The sequence below is a fragment of the Lepisma saccharinum genome, chromosome 24 (genome assembly GCF_977018435.1).
Source record: "Lepisma saccharinum chromosome 24, izLepSacc3.1, whole genome shotgun sequence".
Classification (NCBI taxonomy): Eukaryota; Metazoa; Arthropoda; class Insecta; order Zygentoma; family Lepismatidae; genus Lepisma; species Lepisma saccharinum.
This window is the reverse complement of record NC_139252.1, coordinates 62,751,629-62,771,195: the sequence shown is the minus strand read 5'-3', so window position 1 is coordinate 62,771,195 and position 19,567 is coordinate 62,751,629. Positions and strand designations below refer to the sequence as shown.

General features: G+C 40.5%; 1 protein-coding gene across 1 annotated transcript in view; it reads left to right on the top strand.

Annotated features, from left to right (window-relative positions):
* Positions 1 to 18,041: 18,041 nt before the first annotated feature.
* The window catches only part of LOC145978217 (extracellular serine/threonine protein CG31145), a 451,413-nt gene continuing 449,887 nt past the window's right edge, over positions 18,042 to 19,567 (top strand). Inside the window, exon 1 of the mRNA XM_083110675.1 lies at positions 18,042 to 19,455. Coding sequence (XP_082966801.1) covers positions 19,001 to 19,455 — 455 coding nt within the window. The 5' untranslated portion in view covers positions 18,042 to 19,000. The remainder of the gene's footprint in view (positions 19,456 to 19,567) is intronic.

The following is a 19,567-nucleotide window of genomic DNA, read 5'->3' as shown; positions in this document are numbered from 1 at the left end:
CCACGCCCCCAATCTCTATTTCAATGTGGACATGTGAAATACGCGTCCCGGGTTTATGGCTATCGTGAGAAGGTTCTGTTGCGAGGAAACGGGATTAGTCCTTCCACATCATTTGTCTATTATAACAAATGCTTTTCTTTCTGGGAAGGAATGTTCCGGTACTCTTTAGCTTAGTTTGTTATTGACAATAACAATAACAATAATTTGATTTAAAAACTACACTTATTACACAAAATTAACATTTCACTTGTAATAGCACATTTATGTAGTTATCAGGGTATAAAGTTTATTTCTGTGTAAAGGAGCCCATTTGTGCTTAACAGCGGAATTAATCAATTTTCCGAAAATTGCATAACTCACAGGATAATTCAGACCTCGGAAGGTGTCGCGTTGGTAAATAAACCCTAAATTTCGTGTTTAAGAGTTAATTTCGTATTTTGCAGTTCATTTCGCATTATTTCGTGACAAAACATGGTAACAAAATGCATCTCACACCTTTCAAAAACATTTAACATTAACACTACAATGTGTGGTTTGAAATTTCGTTTTTTCATCAAAAACGAAATATGCATGCCCCTAGTAATTGCGTTCTTGGTAACAAGCGCTTGACACCCCCTCTCCCTTTGATATAAGGAAACTGCATAGCTTTCCTTCCACCCTCAATTTTATTATTTTCTTTCCTTGTAGCTTCTGACCTTCCTCTCTTGCTAGCCATTTCTTTTTCTATGTTTTTCCTCTCATTTTGTCAGTTTCTTCTTTATTCTTTCTCCCTATCCATCTTCTGCTATTTCATTCCTATCTTTTTCTGCCTGTTTTCTTTTAAATTTATATTTTTTTCGTTATCTTTCCTTATCTCTCTTCAATTTCGCTTTTCTTTCTTTCCCTAACTCGCTTCTTGATTCATTTCTCTTGTTTCTCTGGCTCCTGGATTTCTTTCTCTCTATCTCTCCCTCTCTATTCTCCCTGTTTTTCTCTTCTGTCTCTCTTCCTGGATTCTCTATTTCTCTCTCTTTCGGTTCTTGATATCTTTCTCTCTCCCTATTTCTTCATTTCTCTCGTTCTCTGCCCTGCATTCAAATATAGTTATCTCTTTCCTCATTCAGTTACTGCTGATGTCCCAAGATACCATATTACGATTCATTCTGTGTTTCTTCATTCGGTGAGTGACATGAAAAGTTTGTGAATTATGTTTAAAAAATATCAAGTAGTTATGAAATTGTATTTAAAATCCGAAAAAAAAATATTTTAGTGTCAAAGTTCATTGAAGCCAAGTTCTTTGTATGCAAATGCATATTTGGTGCATTTCTTTTTCTGCAACAGCAGATAAATCCCATTCTCTGTCAAATGTTTATGCATTCAATTCCTGGAAATGTTGATCAAAATTACACGTTTCGAAAGAAGGTCCTGTGAAACTTTACAGCAGAAACTTTACATGTTTACGTCATGTAGTATCGAAATCACAAATGGCGACGGGCGAAACAATAATATTTAAGCGACATATTGCGAAATGTTAAAAAAGATGCAGTTGCAACTCAGACCGGTTTCGTGACCATTATTTTATGCAAGGAAGTGTTTGGTTGCATTGTGCACCTTTCTACATTGTTGCACGTTCTTGAAAGTATCAGTGTACAGTTTGCTCAACCTTCCGGTGTTTAGATTGCTGACGAGTTATTGTTTTAAATTCCACTTTACGCACACATAGGCTAATCAAAACTGGGCCTACAGTTTAAAGTGAGATCCGAACTAGCATGTACTTCCACCGGGTATCGAACCTTGGACCCACTGTCTAGTTCTTCTAACTATACTTATTCTGTACTTATTATTTCGAGAGACCACCTCTCCTCTCTTTAGATGAACGATTTTTTTTTGTCGGACATGTGAAATGCTGTTTCTCTGACCAACTACTCCATGGAGGCACGTGCGTGTAGATTCCCACACATTCTCGACCTCGGCCAAAGTGGAGATGTAATCACAACTACGGATGGCCAAATTTGGATGAAATTTTATTCTGATAATCGGATATTCTGATATATGGATAATCAGGATATTCGGATTATCAGGATATTGGGATTATCCTAAATGTCCGGGTATTCGAATTTGTGCATTATCCGGACAGTTTTATCCGTTTTACGGACTATCCACATATTCTTTATTCGTCGTTTTAGTATTTCACTGTACGAATTTTCTACAAATCCTTCATGAAATCTGTTCTATCCGGATATTAGGACTATCCGTTGTATCCGAAACGGATATCGGATAATTTGAAATCCAGCCCCTGATCAAAGCGACGTTCTGCCAGCCTTTACACCAACCCCCCAGGCACCCATCTGAGTGAATCCTAGAGCCACTACGCATGGTGGTAATATGTTCCACTTGAAATCACCCACCCCGAGAATCGAACCCGGGTCTCCGTCATGGCAGTCAGGAGCTTTACCAACTTACCTATTCATGATCTCTACACCATGCCCTTTCACCCCTTCCCAAAAACATACGCTGACGATAAAAGCAACGGCTAATTATCAATTAACTACGCACCGCAAGTGCGTCCTCTTGCACGCCACCTATCGCCTTATCAGCGTAACAGGATTTTTCTCGCGCCATAACTTATCCTCTAACTTCTAAAACAGGTTCCATTAAAGAGCTGAAACATAAATTTCTGACCTCGTTACGAACCGGATTAGCAATTCCTGATATGAGGTGTTAGCAGGACACATCGTAAGATTTTTACTAAGGACTCTTGCGAGTTAAACCTTGTCATACAATGCTGCACTGCAAGTTACACTTATCGGACACCGTACTGAAGACCGTCGTCTTCTGACGTCACGATAAATGTTCTAGTCAGGCCCGTAGCCAGGATTTTATTTAGGGAGGGGATCATCCCTTATCAGCAGCCGCCATCTAAAGCCGAGAAAGTGGATAGGGAGAAGCCCTGAAGATGAATTTCTCAGTATATTACAACTTATTATACAACATGTTTAATCGTGATAAGGAAGTAAAATTAATTACCAGTATACACTAGTTAAATTAGATATTTGTAGGATTTCGCGGGGACTACAGCCCCCGTAGCCCTCCCCCTGGCTACGTATCTGGTTCTAGTTGTTAGGTTAGGCATGTTCAGTTTAGAGCTTTTTAGCGTAAATGACTTTTTAGTGATGCGGTACAGTGGGGTCCATGAATAATGCCGTGCAAATCGTCCATGACTATTTTCATTAACTTTTCTCTCACATCCTGTGTGTTTTTAAGCGATGGATCTTTATGTATGCTGGTGCAGAAGTTGTCAACAGCTTGTTTTGCGTTTCTCTTAATTCTTGGAGCTCTTATTGGGTCAAATAAAGTGCACGAATATCGTGATGGACAATTTGCACGGCAATACTCATGGATCCCACTGTACGTACCGGTACCTTGTTATAGGTGAGAATAAAAATACTCATACTGTGTATTCTATTGTAACGAAATACATGTGTGCAGCTGCTACATAAATGCAGGATCATTGATTATTTATAAATAGGGTTACCAGACGTTCGGGAGGAATTTGAAAAATATCACAAATGTTCTACATTCTGGGCGTTATATAATATTAATTAGGAAAATACGTCTTTCAGTTGAACAAAGAGTTATAGGTCTATTGACTGCACTCCCAAACTCAATAGTGAAATTTATTTTGATTCAGTCATTTCCCAAAAAGAAAATAAAGGTTTCTGCTAGAACACTGGTGCCACATTCTGATAATGTCACTGTTCAGTGCGTGAGTGGAATTTCTTGCCTTGGGGCTTATTGCTGATTGTACAAGTTGCTTCCCATTTTTATTCATTGCTTTGATTGTGAAGCAGGGGTTACAGAGAACAAAGGTATTGAACTAAAAGATACCCTAGAAAAAATTTATGGGACCATTTCAAGTTATGGTAATTGCTGAATATTTGTTTGCAATTTCTGCTCATAATGAGGGAGTACTTTCATTACCATTACCATCAGCACAAAGGAGTCATGAGAGAAATAATAGTTTCAAAAAGTCTGTAAAAAGTTTTGGTACTGGGGTTCAGCATAATTTCAAAGAGTTTGGCTGTTCAGTCTATCATAAATATATTTTTGACTAAATTTGGTAAAAATCGGCTCCTTTGAAAAGTGTCAGTTAAACCAAGTAGTAGGAGGGCTGCTGGAAAAGTTTCTGCAATCAATATGAAAAAAGACGTGAAATTCTGGGAATGGCTTTATTATTTTTCAAAGTATTTAACTTTAAGATCTTTAATTTTGTCGCTGCGACGCCAAGGGTCCCGAGTTCGAATCCCGGTCGGGCTTGGTTGTTTGTGAATGTCCATTCATCAATTTCATCATTTCATCACTCATCCCCATCTTCGCAAATTAGCCAAGAGGCACAAAACGCGAAGTAAAATAAACTAAATCAATCAATCAATCAATCAATCAATTTATTTTTGCCTTAGAATATGCTGTTAGCAAGGTAAAAGAAACTAAAGAAGGACTAAAATTAAACGGTGTGACTCAGTTGTTAGCATAGGCTATGCAGATGATGTAGACTTATTTGGGGATGATATAAATACAATTAGGAAGGATGCTAAAATATTTTTCAAAACTACTAAAGAGATAGGTTTGGAAGTTAGCAAAGAGAAAACTAAATATATGCTTACAGACCGAAACAAAGTGTTAGGTAATAATCAAAATCTAATTATTGATAACTCATTTGAACCAGTTTCCAAATTCAAATACTTAGGAGTAATATTAACATGTGAAAATTATATTAAAGAGGAAATAAAAAGTAGGTGAATTCAGGAAATGCATGTTACTTTTCTCTTCATAAACTTTTGTCTTCTCGTTTAATATCTAAGAAACTAAAAGTTAAAATATACAAAACAGTAATTTTGCCTGTAGTATTATACGGATGTGAAACTTGGTCCCTTACATTGAAAGAGGAACATAAATTGCGAGTATTTGAAACTAAGATCCTTAGGAAAATCTTTGGACCTAAAAGGGACGAGGAGACAGGTGAGTGGAGAAGGTTACATAATTTAGAACTACATAATTTGTATGCATGTCCAGATATTATTAGAATAATTAAATCAAGACGACTTAGGTGGGCAGGCCATGTGGCACGAATGGGAGAGGAAAGAGGAGTTTACAGGATTCTTGTTGGGAAACCTGATGGTAAGAGACCTGTAGGAAGGCCAAGACGAAGATGGAGGGACAACGTTGAGATGGACCTAAAGGAAATCGGTAGGGATGGAAAAGAGTATATAGATCTTGCTCAGCATAGTGGCAGATGGAAGGCCTGTGTTGCTGCAGCCATGAACCTACGGGTTTAAAAAAGCTAGAGAGTTAATTAGTTAGTTAATCTTAAGATCGACACTTTTACATACGCTCAATCCAATTTTGAAAGCATTTTTCCCACTCTGAAGCTGATACCCCAGAAACCGCTGTTCGGAATGCGTCAACAGCTGCTTCATGCGACACAAATCGCTCACCACGCATCTTATTTTTCGTGTGTGGGAACAAAAATAAGTCATTAGGTAATAAATCAGGTGATTACGGACAATAAGTAATTAATTCGACTGTTTGGTGTGCTGAGTGGGAACTGGCATTGTCCTGGTGAAGAATAATGCGACGATTTGGGTTTGTTTTACGCAATTCATTGATGACCTCTGGCAAACAAATTCTTGTATACTACCACTCAGCATTTACAGTCCTTGGATCTTCTAAAGCTATTGTTGCCACATGTCCGGTGTAACCGAAGAAACAAGCAATCATTTGCTTGGCAGCACTCCTCGAACGAACAACTTTTGTTGGTTTCAGCTCACTTTGAAACACCCAAACAGTGGATTGCTGTTTAGTTTCGGGTTCGTATGAATAGATCAAAGTTTCGTCCTTTGTAACGATGTAATAGACTACACCAAATTTGACTTGCATCGGTTGAATTTTTTGAGCATTTCTTTACACCAATTTACTTCAGCCTGTTTTTGAACTTCGGTTAAGTTGTGTGGGATCCAACGGCTTGAAAGTTTCCGTACGTTCAGATGACCATGCAAAATCGTATGTATTGCTTTCATGTCAATGTTCAAGGATGCCTGAATCTCACGGTATGTCACATGCCGATCTCTCTCTCAATCATTTCACGCACAGCATCAACATTACTGGCAACAACAGACGTGGATGGACGACCTTCACGAAATTCATCACCGAGAAATGTGCGACCACGCTGGAATTGTACACAGTCCTATTGGATGGGGGGCTTCATCCCGAAAAGCCAAATGAAGTCGCTCGATGCATTGTTTCGGTGTTAAACTACATTTGAAATCATAAAAAATCATTGCCCGAAAGTGTTCACGAGAAATTTCCATTTCTCTCACGAAACTACTACTTCAAACTGCTGTGAAAAATAAACGAATAGACTTAAACAAACAATCAAAGATAATTTAAACATAAAGAAGGTCTATTGTTCCGATTTTTATAATAGCGGAACACTAGCGCCACTGTTGGTGGTAGTTTGCAGAAACTTTTCCAGCAGCCCTCGTAAGAAGTGTATTATGTAGTATTGATTGCAAGTTTGGAAATTTTGCATTTAAGAATTCATTAACAAATCATATTTCTTTAAAAAGCTGAAAATTTTAAATTACTTTCTAATATGTTCTGGAAATGTGTATTATTTATTGTGAATGTTGTGTGTCCTACATTTTGACTTAAAGTCCTACATTTTGGGACATTATGTCCTATATTTCCCTTATAGCGATCTGGTAACCCTATTTATAAACATAACACACTAACTCTTATGAAGACAGTAACAATAATAAACGAACTTTCAGAGTACCGGAATATTTATTCATAGAAGAGAAGCACTGCTTATTTGTGATAATGACGTATAGAAATATACGAAAGTTTCGAGCGATGTGTACAGTCACAGACAATAAAAGTGTCCAATGCCTATTGTGTCATTGGGGTTGAGTTATGCACCATTGGAGGGAAGCGGGTATTTCAGGATGTAGGTGTCCCATTTTTATTGCCTGTGACTGTACGGTCACGGACACTTCTAGGTAGTAGTGGTAGCATTGAAACTTGTTACGTCCGTGACTGTACTTGTGCGTATCTTTGTACTCACATGCAGGGTGGATTGCTTTAAATAACTCTGAATAAATAATTTAAATAATAATGTACATAAGGACTATGTAGATATATCAGAAACACTTTTGGTGAAAGCACATTAATCTCATAATCATCTAATGGTGATTATTAGGTTCTAAAGCCCGTATCCACTTGTTGCAAACCAGCGCATCGTATCCCCGTCCCGTATCAATCATTGACACGATACGGACCCCGATTTGTCGCGTATAACCACTGCGTTCCGTACCTTCTACCCTGTAGCATGATTGATACGGGAGTGCGATACGGTTCACAGTCTGGTCTCAAATGACGATGAGTAGAGTCCAGCACAAATATTTCTGCCGTGCGATGCGCGACACAACTCAAGAAGCAGTGTTGCTAATGGAGCAGATAGAAAAATCGCCGCAGTAAACGTCATGCATTATACCAGGACTAGGATTAATATGTACTAACAAGTGGCTTTGTATGTAGCTACATACATATTGACTAAAAATTCGCAAAATATGAACTAACACATACGTAAAATTACCAAAAATGCTGCAAAGAAGACTTCTTCATACGATTCCTTATTTGAGTGACTTCAAACAAAATAAAAAATAAAAATTATTTTCCATTGCATTAATGCACTGGTGGCGTTCTAACTGTTCACTCCCAAAACCCGTATACACTGGTACGGAACTGCAACGGCAGATAATAACATGCCAACGTGTTAAACCGCGACAATTGGACCACAACACTCCGCCTCAAGCAGTATTATTATTTCCTCTCTGTGATCGGCGACAGTCGGTTGCCTTTGTTGTACATTTACAAAAGATGCCGGCTTCCAAAACAATAACAACATATACTGCCACTAGACGATAAGCTCCGCGGCGTTTTCTTTGGCTATGAACCAGGACCGGCGTTAGTCATTTTGCCTGCCTGGGCGGTGGCGGCAGATGCCGCTCCATTTCGACCCCCCCCCCCCGTCATTCCGCAGGAACGGGTAATTGAAAATCAATATATTCCTAAGTAAAACATCAAAATATAAAATAAATAATGAGACTTCTTATGCTATTTCAATACTATTAAGCGCAAAATAATATCTCGCTCGACCACAGTTTTCAATAGGCTTATCTCTTCAGATTTTGCCGCCCTGAAAATTTGCCGCTCGGGGGGGGGGGGGGTGGCACGGTTCGCCCTCCCCTTCCGCCGGCCCTGCTATGAACTTCGTCACCCAACAAAGCATGGCAATTTTAACACAGAAAACAATATGCATCGCATTAAGCAGCAAAAATGACAGCCTCCTCTATGCAATTTCTACAAGAACACGTGCCGGAGCCAAGAGTTGAAATGCTGTTGGAGCCACATAATTTATTTATTTTGAACAATTCCAATATTATGAAATATGAACAATTTGTGAATTAAACCTGTTGAAATACGTAAAATTAAGTATATTTTCCTTAAATAAGTAAGTATTTATTAAAGTTAGAAATATGGAAAAATATTGACAATAAAATGTAACTTAAATCACTACAAACATTACTATTCGCAAAGATATCACAAAATTCCAGCGATATTTCGTCAAACTAAAAGTATGTATTTACCTATAAAACCTAGCCATGATTATAACCAGTAGATAACATTGAACACAGCTATGGGTTCGGTAAATTGTCTACAGTTCAGAAGCACTCGCACACAACGTCAAACTGGTCAAATACTTAGTATAAAATAAAAATATGGTGCTTCCAATCCAACAAAACTCACCGTCATTTTACCTGCCTTTCCCCTTCCGTGACAGAAATAGTGCTTCATTATTACAGTTCGCAACACTAGTTACTAGCTAGCCAATGAACATGCACTGCATAAAAGAAGCAACCACTACGCCGTGCTATATTGCCACATTACCGTCCCTGCCGAACGGTGGGAACCGCGAGCTGGAGCGCTATTCAATTGTTTTCAATGATGTTTGGGCGAGTGTGTCCAGGAATGGAATGACAATATGGCAACAATAGCGAAGGTTGGCGACCAGGGTAGAACACGTGATGCTAAGAGAGAGGATAGACGAAACGAAAATTGGTATCTACGCAACGGCAACGATATGTGTGTTGTACTCTACACCGCAGCAAGTGGCAGCAGCCGCATATATTTTCATTAATTTTGTTTTATCGAAAACGAAAAAATGCAAATCACCACGTTGGTGGATGACAAACATGTACCCGAACCGTGAACTGTATAGCGGAAGCAGCTTATTGGCAGACTTGCGGCCAACGACCTCTGCGTTTGTTTTCCAACTTCCTCCCACGCATCTTGTTTACGAATTTTGTTGTAGTACTCCGGATGTTTAGGGTCCCACAGGATTCCATATTTCTTATATATATATATATATATATCAATAAATGCAATGGTATTTTCCTTATCCCACTCCATAATAAAGCAAATAAATTGACAGGATGATGCAACGAGGCAACGGAACGCGCGCATGCCCGTCCACACTGACCTTCCACCGCCCATCGTATTCTTCCTTTAAGCCCGGTGTCCACTTATTGCAAACCAGCGTATCGTATCCCCGTTCCGTATCAATTTATTCGAAAAAAACTTGCAACGCTCCGTTTCAAAATGTGTAAGAAAAGATACGCAACAGACCCGGTCGCTCATTTGGCGGTTTTTCCCCGTCACATCAAAGGAAGGATACGATACGGGGTAGAGGGTCAGTGTGGACGGGCATGCGCGCGTTCCGTTGCCTTGTTGCATCATTCGTCAGTGTGTAGTGAGCTTTGTGAATGACAGTACGCCCCATTGTAAATGTATTATCTTTATTATGGAGTAGGATAAGGAAAATACTATTGCATTTATTGTATAATAAATATGGAATCCTGTGGGATCCTAAACATCCAGAGCAGAACATAATTCGTAAACAAGATGTGTGGGATACATCCGAGTAAAGTTCCAGCTGATCTGCTGGAACCGCAAGTCTGCCAATAAGTTGCCTCCACTCAGAGTCGTCTCGTGAACGCATGCGTCAATTGTGGGGAAAAGAACAGCTTGCTCTGCGTCGACATTAATGAGCATTTCTACATTCTAATTTCTTCATATAGGAGCAGCGGCGTAGTGCCCACGTAAGGCTTGTAAGTCCACCTTACAAGTTGAAATTATTGAAGAAAAGTATTTCATTCCCATATTTATCGCTTGAACACACATCAGACTTCAAGTAGAACTTTTAACGAAACAATTGAGGACTTGTTTTGATTCGAGTTGTTTCTCTGTAAGGCTTCTTGAGAGGACTTACGTGCGAGTGAATGGAAGAAATGATTTGGACTCGCCCATGGCGGGTGTGTTTGCTTACGTAGTATCTTATCAACCAATGACAGGGCGCCCCGATTTTCACGCACTGTAATGCGCATTACTAACTGGCGAGATTTCTGTCCCCGCTGCGTCTGTTTGCCACGGTCGGAAGAGAACCAAGAAAATCGACTCCCGTGTTGTTTCAACAATGCTTGACGGGAGGTGTAGCTAACAAAACGGGCGTCATTTTAAATGTGTAAACTAACTATTAAGTTCACAAAGAGATGGTTTAATGTTGGATATTACCTTCATTAGAAGCAGCGAGGAGGAATGCCTGACAATCCTAGATCCGGCAGCGTCCGCAAAGTTAGGCGCCTGCATCCCACTTGCCCGTAATGTTAAAAGCATAGCTACGCGCAATACTTAGCATTATGATTTACAGATTTGTTTTACCTTTTCCTTTGACTAAGTTGCTTGATATGCTTTTCAAAATGTGCGCAAATATCGTAGCCATGATAATGAGTAATATTCTCGAATGCATTGCATTTGCAAATTGTATCCTAAGCATTTCCCTCCAATGGCTTTTAGTGAAAGAAAAAGAATAATAAGAATAAAAATATGACATGTGTCCTTAACTAAGCTGTATGCGAAATTTGTCAATTGCTACCAGTTGAAAGTTGAGCTACAGGTAATTTATTCTGAAGCCAAATATCGAGTAAAGAGTGTGTTTGAACTTCATGAGTACTTGCGTACTACCCATTTGAATGAAGCTGTTGAACAAGTGTACAAACTAACAGAATTCTTCCTCACTGTTCCTGCCTCAAGCTCGTCGATGGAAAAGTAGTTTTCTGCACTGAAGAGGATCATACATTTCAACGCATCACACAGACTCAGGCAAGGAAATCTGACTTGGGACTGATATCCATTGAAAAGGAGCTGCTAAAGAAATTGACCAGAAACCCTCGATTCTACGACGACGTGATGGAGGTGTTCAGACTAAAGGATCGTCGGATCGAGTTACAGTATAAATGAGAATTTTCATTGAGTAATACATATGCTATTATTGTTAACATAGAGTGTGTGCATTTTGTGTTTGAAATTGAGTATGCCCATACATGAATTAGATTCAAATAGATTCTATTTAGTTAAAATATCTTTGGGTTTTCTTTTTCCAATATTCAGATCAGGTTTATCTAAGGAAGCCTTACACCTTTCATAGAATCACGCTACGCCACTGTATAGGAGAAGTATTTATTTTACACGAGAGCGCTGAACTAAGCTTATATTACATTTCTTGGATCTGAAGTGACGCAAGCATCAATCGTGGGAAAAGAATTATTACTTTCTTTCACTTCAGATCCAAGAAATATAATATAAGCTTAGTTCAGCGCTCTCGTGTAAAATAAATGGCCGAGTCTGGTGCCACGCGCGTGTAAGGAGTAAAAATAAGCGTCAAATTTGCTCCTGCCACGTAATTCGTCTGCAAAGAGGATGTTACAAATCTTAAGAACAGATTGAGACGAGAGAAATGCAAGTTTATGATTAGTGGGAATGAATGTACAGGTAATTTAGAACCTTTTTCTTTAAAAAGCATTTAGCGATATTATTTTAATGCTAACAGAACTTAACCTAACTACGAGAGCATTTAGGTTTATTATTAGAAGAATGCTAAGGAACATAATCTTACAACATTTTTGTGAAAGTAATCGCTACAATTTCACAGTATGTGTTACAGACGTAAATGCATACATAGCATGATGAAATCACGATAAGACAAGGACCGAGTCTGCTGCCACGTGAATCTTTTTTGAGGTTCCAGCACACACTACCAAAATAAATACTTCTCCTATATGAAGAAATTAGAATGTAGAAATGCTCATGAATGTCGTCGCAGAGCAAGCTGTCCTTTTTTCCCACAATTGACGCATGTGTTCACGAGACGCCTCTGCTTCCACTATACAGTTCACGGTTCGCGCACATGTTTGTCATCCACCAACGTGGTGATTTGAGTTTTTCTCTTTTTCGATAAAACATAATTAATGAAAATATATGCGGCTGCTGCCACTTGCTGCGGTGTACTCATCGTCTTTTGAGACCAGACTGTGAACCGTATTGCACTCCCGTATCAATCATGCTACAGGGTAGAAGGTACGGAACGCAGTGGTGATACGCGACAAATCGGGGTCCGTATCGTATCAATGATTGATACGTCACGGGGATACGATACGCTGGTTTGCAACAAGTGGATACTCGGCTTAAGATAGGACAGTAAAGAAAATAAAATGAAGGGCTCTGGTGTAAAACATGGTAACTGACATTTTGGTTATTTCTGAGTTCATTAAGAAGAAAGGTTATTAGAAGCTATACTGTACGTAAATTGTTTTCGCGTTGTGTTTACCAATTTCAGAAGGCTTCACTGAATCCAATGCAAATTGTATGACATGGCAATTTCACTCGAAAATTGAAGGATTGCATATTTTACTTTGTAACTCAAAAATAACCAAAATGTCACTTAACATGTTTTACATCCGAACCCTTCAAATATATGTACTGATGGTGTGAGCTCATACGAAAGAAAATGTAAACACATGATTTCTCTTGATTTAAAATTCAGTAATTTTATGGGAATTTTCAGTAATTTGGGTAGGAAAAAATACAAAATACTAATCATGTTAAACCATAAATAGTGTCAATATCATTAAACTGTAAATAAACATAGCAGCTGATATTTTTTGAACTATTAAAAAAATCTCCAAGTTTCAGTTACAAAGATTATAAAAATATTTAAGTTAATATTTTAAGTTACAATCAGTGATGTGCCGTAGACTATAAGTTTACGTCTACATGCGTTGTCTACACATAATCTTCGCGTAGATTACATTGGGTTGTAGTTTACATAGACTACGTAGACAATCTAAAGTGCATTAAAATTAATTTTCAAGGCTTTCATGAAAGGAAAGTGATATTTTCAACTATATTGGTTCCTAACGAAATGAAAAGAAAACTATTTACAACAAATTTCTCTTCTCTTCTATTATTAACTATGGAAGAAGATAAATAGTATGCAAAAAACAACAACAGATGGCAGTCGTGAGGCAAGAGTGGTCTTTTCCCCATAAAATACTAGAATATTTCCTATAATAGGTTTTTTCCTAGGTGAGAAATTGTTCGAATTTGGAAGAAAGAGTATGAAAATTTTTTCTCATACATCAGCAACTGATACGTAGTATAATTTTCTTCTAATTCCACGGCGCCCTTTGTTAAGTTATCACCTTTCGCCATGTTGTTTACATAGATTACGTAATCTAAGTGTATAAAATAGTCTACGTGTGGAATGTAGACTATCGTTGTTTACACGTAGACGCACATCACTGGATACAATTATAGAGTACATCCAGAATGTTTTATTTTCACTGGATGAAAAGTTACTAAAATTATTATTAGTTTCATTAACACACTCAACAAACATTCCCATACTAGTTACAGTATCAGAACAGAAAAATGTATGGTTACGTATTTTTTTTATTTGCTTTAATCAAACTGTTCAAATATTTTACAGGGCCGATTACTTGAAAAGCCTTAGACGGTCTACTATATAAACATATATCTATGTGCATGGTGCCAAAATCCTCGCAAGCAATTTTAAGCATGCTTTTCTTTTTTTTAAAAAATCGATTTAAATAAAATCAACAAAAACTATTTTTTAGATAAATATCGTGATTTTTTATCCACCCTGCTCACATGTATACTGCAATGCATGTATCTTAATTCTCAGTTCCTTACTTACTGGGGTAAGAGCCAGTCTGGAGGGTCTCTTTGACTTAGGGAAGAGGCGACTTAGGCACCTGCGCACAAATGCAGAAGTAATCCAATACCTTTCAATCCGAGAAGAAAAATGAGGAATACCTGAGAGAAACATTCAAGAAGTGGAAGTCAGACAACCACCTGATAAGCAGTCTCCCTTGCAGACGAACCGTAACACTCGTCGCCTCAAATTAGCCATCTCGAGAGACAAAATTTCCCCCTAATATTGTTTACAGACCTCTCGTCACAGAGCCACGAAAGCATTTTCATTGGAGATCGGTTTCCACCTCTTGTGACCCTCTTGAGGGAAGCATAAGTGTTTGGTTCGTGACTAATTGTGTGTTCGTGCCATCTGAACGAAAGAAAATTTTGCCTGAAAGAGTAACGAACAAAAAAAAGGTGAGTCTCGCTTATCGTACAAGCCTCAAACAACTTTCCCGCCATTCACCTTCTGACGTCATTTGTTAGGTTAGGCTTGTTGGGTTACCATAATTACACTGCATTTTTTCGGGGTTTGCCCAAAAAGGTGTTATTTATGCTAAGAGCCGCGGTGGTCTAGTCAGTTGGGCGTCTGACTGCCACGCGAGACACCCGGGTTCGATTCCGTGGGTGTTGACCTATGGTCTCCCGAAATTTTTAGAGAAACGACATTTTAAAATGAAGGCAGTTAGTACCCGGGAAAAACCCAACTGGTAAATGGAAACTTCCCTTCAAATGGCATACGATTGTCATTATTGTATTAAAACAGCTCTTGAAGAGAAGGTTGCAAAAGGTAATTACGAAATATTTTGTAGTGTAGCATGCCCAGTGGCGTGACCAGGATTTTCGAAAAGGGGGAGAGGGTTACGTATCCTTTTTTCACTAGTCAGCCCTCATTCCACAATCTTTCCCTGCCTTGGACGTTCTTTTTTAGGAATATTGGCCCAAAAGGGGGTTACGACCCCCATTAACCCCTCCTTGGACACGTCACTGATCCTGTCCCCCGCCTAGAACGCATCTAGTAATATCCACCTTAACAATTTCAGTCTCCTCCGTACGCCAATGTCAGAAGGCGAAAGGCGAGGAAGTTGTTTCAGGCTTGTGCGATAAGTGATAACCACAGAAAAAGGTGGAGGAACAAGGCAGATGAAGAAAACGAAACATTCGTCCTCCCCTTTAACAACCTGCTGCTTATGTAATCATGTTTTTCAAATTTAAGAGCCTCTTGTGTTGGCTGGAAATCCACGCAGCTTTGAGAGTTCCGGCAGAGGACCTCCTCGTGTTACAAAGTAGAAATTAATTAATTCAAGAGGGCCCTGTGGATTCATGAGACTCATGAAGAAGTCCATTGAAATTGAAGAAGGTGAATTCTTCAACGGAAAGACTGTAGCCACCGTGGAGGCATGAGGTGAATAGTTGTGCAAATATTAGGTCGAGACAAGCAAAAAGGCCAGGACCAAAGATGGGTTCGATGTATAGAATGTCACGTTCGTGTCGGGTGGACAAGCATTCAAGCCCACGGTGGGGGGCGTTTGCTCCCCCTGCCCCCATATACGAGGGATGATCGAAAAAAAAGGTTACAAAGCATATAACTTTTGCTTTATTCACTGTAACGTAACGAAAATTTATGTGTAAATTAATAACATGTTTGTCTTGTTGCGAGTTTGAGGACTTCGGATTCTGACCATGTATACCCGAGAAGCGGACATTTAAAATGGTGACTCGTCTAGAAAATTGTTCAAGAGTTGAAGTGAGGGCAGTGGTGCGGTTCCTGTGGGCCAAAAACACTACACCTGCTGACATTCATAGGCAGATTGTGGAGGTGTATGGGGAGGGGACAATTTCAAGGCAACATGTAGCGAAGTGGTGTCGTGCCTTCAAAGAAGGACGGACCAGTATTGTTAATGACAACCCTGGACACGGCGGTAGGCCCAGTACCTCAAACACTGACGTGAACTGTGCTCTTGTGGATGAGTGTATTCGTGAGGACAGAAGAAGAACATTACGCTCAATATCAGCTGAGCTGGGACTACCATTTGGTTGGCTGGCCACCATTATCTGACACGTAATTATGTCAAAAGAGCTGCTCACGGTGGCTACGAGAACTTGACGCGGATTTCTGTGCAACCGGTATGGAAAACCTCATCTATCGTTGTGACAAGAGCTTGAACAAAAAAGGTGATTACATCGAGGACTAGTGTTGAGTGCCCTCCATCATCAGGTGTGTTGATCTTCCAGCTATGTCTAACACATACGCCATAATAGGCTTTGTAACCTTTTTTTCCGATCATCCCTCGTAAAATGGATTACGTGTATCTGCTTCATTTCTGCTCAAATATGACAAAACTGCTCCTGGGTTCGTCTGTGGAGATGGATGAGTTTTCATTATAAAGCCCACTTGTGTACAGAAAGGCTAATCGGGACTGGACCTACAGTTTAAAGTTGGATCCGAAGCGCTGTCATCCAAAGAGTATCAAACCCGGGACCCTTTGTGTACAAGACGACGCCGTTACCATTATGACATCGGGGAGGCTCATACATTATATTTTGAATGTATTGTTATATTATAACCAATAGCAGCGATTGGGTTCCAAAACTTCGGGGCCAAGGACAGTTTCTTTCCTCTTGGTAGATAAGGTTTAGCATAGTGCGTTGGCAGAGGTAGCAAAAATGATGGGGGGGGGGGCAACTGCTACCTCATGTCCCCCTAATCGTCGGTACTGGTTATATCTTACGCACGCAGTAAATTCCTAACATACTAGGGTACCGTACAAACTTTAATTCGAATCGTACTTTAAACTGTAGGTCCAGTCCCAATTGCCTTATCTCCCCGATAGCATAATAGGTACGCTGTCGCTACCGGCTACGTGGCCAAGCGCATTGAATAATCTACTGTCTATCTCGCTACCGGAATTCCCAGCCTCTGAGTATGGCTGTCTTTTGTGAGTGTTCAGTTCCTTCATCATTATCATATCATAATCACTCATCCTCATCGTCGCGATTAGCCAAAAGTTGCAGATAACTGAAGTAAAATAAACTAAATCAATCAATCAGCGAAGTGTCACGTGTCGCTTCGATCTTCAAGGTCACTAAATCTAAAAAATCTCCAATTGTTTTACACTTGTTAATGTTCTATAATTTCAAATGTCATTAATTTTTTCAACAATAATTTTGTGTTGCTTACACTTTTATAAATATAGCAACCTTATATAACGGCGGAAATAGGCCGGGGCCTCCCAGTTTGACAATATGGCCCTGTATACTCTGTCTCGGCTATCTTTGGAGCCAGTGAACGGAAACAAGTAGTGACTCTTAAACACCAATGAACACGTAAGAGGGAATGAGATTGCGTGGAGGGGGAAAGCGGCTGCAGTTCCCAGAAGCGTGTACTGCTTCGCTGCCCACTCGATTTCCCCCCTTCTCTGCCGCTATGCGCGGTCTTGCTCCAGAGATGCCGGGACAGAGTATACGAGTCTGCAACAAATCCAAGACGCGCCTGGGTTCGAATCCCAGCCCGGACATGGGTGTTCCTACATCAATTGCAACATATCATCATTCATCCTCATTTTGGCGATTAGCCAAAGGTTGCAGAAAAGCAAAGTAAAATAAACCAAATCAATCAAAGCAAGACGCATTGTCGAGAAGATGGTTTGAAAGTGTCTTGATAAACGAGCAGACTCCGTTCGAAGCCAGTTTGTTGGGGTGTAGATCTTACGTGCAGCTTGTTACCGTGTAATCTTTTTTTATCTGCTGGCCGCCTGTTGACGAGGCGCGGGAGGCCAATGTGTACATGTTTGCTGAGCCAATGATACTCGTTTTTCTGCGTCGCGCTCGTGCTGCCACGGCGCGGACGATTTGCAGCTTTGGCATTCAGCCCACACCGGGTACTTTACGCGAAAGCTCCACGCAGGGCGATCAGTTTGGCTCGGGCTGCGAGAGAGGAAAGAGCGTTCGTTGCGCTCCCGGGTTGGTTGCGGTCGTGTGCGCAAAAGTGACGAACTCGCGAATCATCTCGAAACATGTTTTTCGACGACAGGTCCAGTGGGTGAACCGATTGAGCGCAAGAAGTGTGTCTGTACGTGTTGATCTGTGCTCCATTTGACAAAGACTGTTAAGCCTAGCGCTGTCGCACGTTTCTTATCGTTGCTGTGTTGTGTTGTGTGCAAGGACAACGTGACTGCAGTGGGGAAACGATATGTAATTCTGAAGTGTGTGCGTTTGTATTTTTTCGTTAGCTTTTTTTGTTGGGGCGAGACGCTCGTTAAAGTGTGCGTGCACTTACAAATGCAGACTGCACTTGCAAAACTGGTCTCTTTGGCGACGTGAGGTGCAGTTCAAGGAAACCGCGTAGGCGCTCACATTGCAGTGGGAGTGATCTCTGGCAGATAATACGTAATTTTCGTCTTCCTCTTTAGCTGTCGTAATGTCCTTCCTCTTCTGTTCATTCTCATGCTCTTTCACGCTCCTTCTTACGCACGCATGCGTCTCGCAGTAAATTCGCACTCGAGAAAAGTGATTCTTGTCTTCATCTTGCAAAAGTGACAGTGTCCAAGGGTTTCTTAGCTCCGATTAACTTATTCCCAACGCGTGTGTAACAGATTTGACCTTGACCTCTGTCAAGTTGACCCACTTACACGCATGGGCTGGCTGGTTACCAGGACTGTTGACCCGCCTGACATATCCCAGTACCACAGCCGCTGGATCAAAGGAACGGCCGTCACCACCTCCGGAGCTCCCATCACGGCACCCGACCTCACCGCCACAAGTACGCCCGCGACAACCCTCCAACTACATCGTCAAGCAAGCACGTGATCGTCGTGCATTGTTGGGGAAAAGCACCACCGCTGCAACAATGAAGCTTAAGGAGCGCGTCATTCTTGGCGTCTGCGTCACCACCGTGTTCTTCACGCTCCTGCTTGTGATCGACCTTCAGATGGATTTGGGGATGTCCGGTCACCATCTCGTCCCAAGCCACGGTAGGGTCAAGTTCGGGTCAGGGGCGGACAGGCCCTACACGAGCTTCCAGAAGAGGTTCCTGCAGCGAAGCAACAACGGCTCGCGAGAGATGTCCGGCGCGGCGGCAACTTCCGGAAGCGGGGACGTTGCAGGCGGTAACAATGTCAACAAGGACAACAATGCTTCTCCAGAAACGACCACCCTCTCCTATTCCACGGAAATCGAAGACAGCTTCCATGACCTCCTGGAGTACATGGTGCCGGAGGAGAAGCAGGCGTATCTAGCAAAAACAGGCGTCACGAGGAAGAAATCCAACCCAACGATTAGTCAACTCCTGAGGATACCCCTAAGGTAGGTACTTCTTGCCTTCCAATTGCTTTAAAAAAGAAAGAAACAAAACTATTTTCAAACGTTTTCTGGCATACTATAGATTTTTAAATATTATTTGTATTCCCTTCTTCTA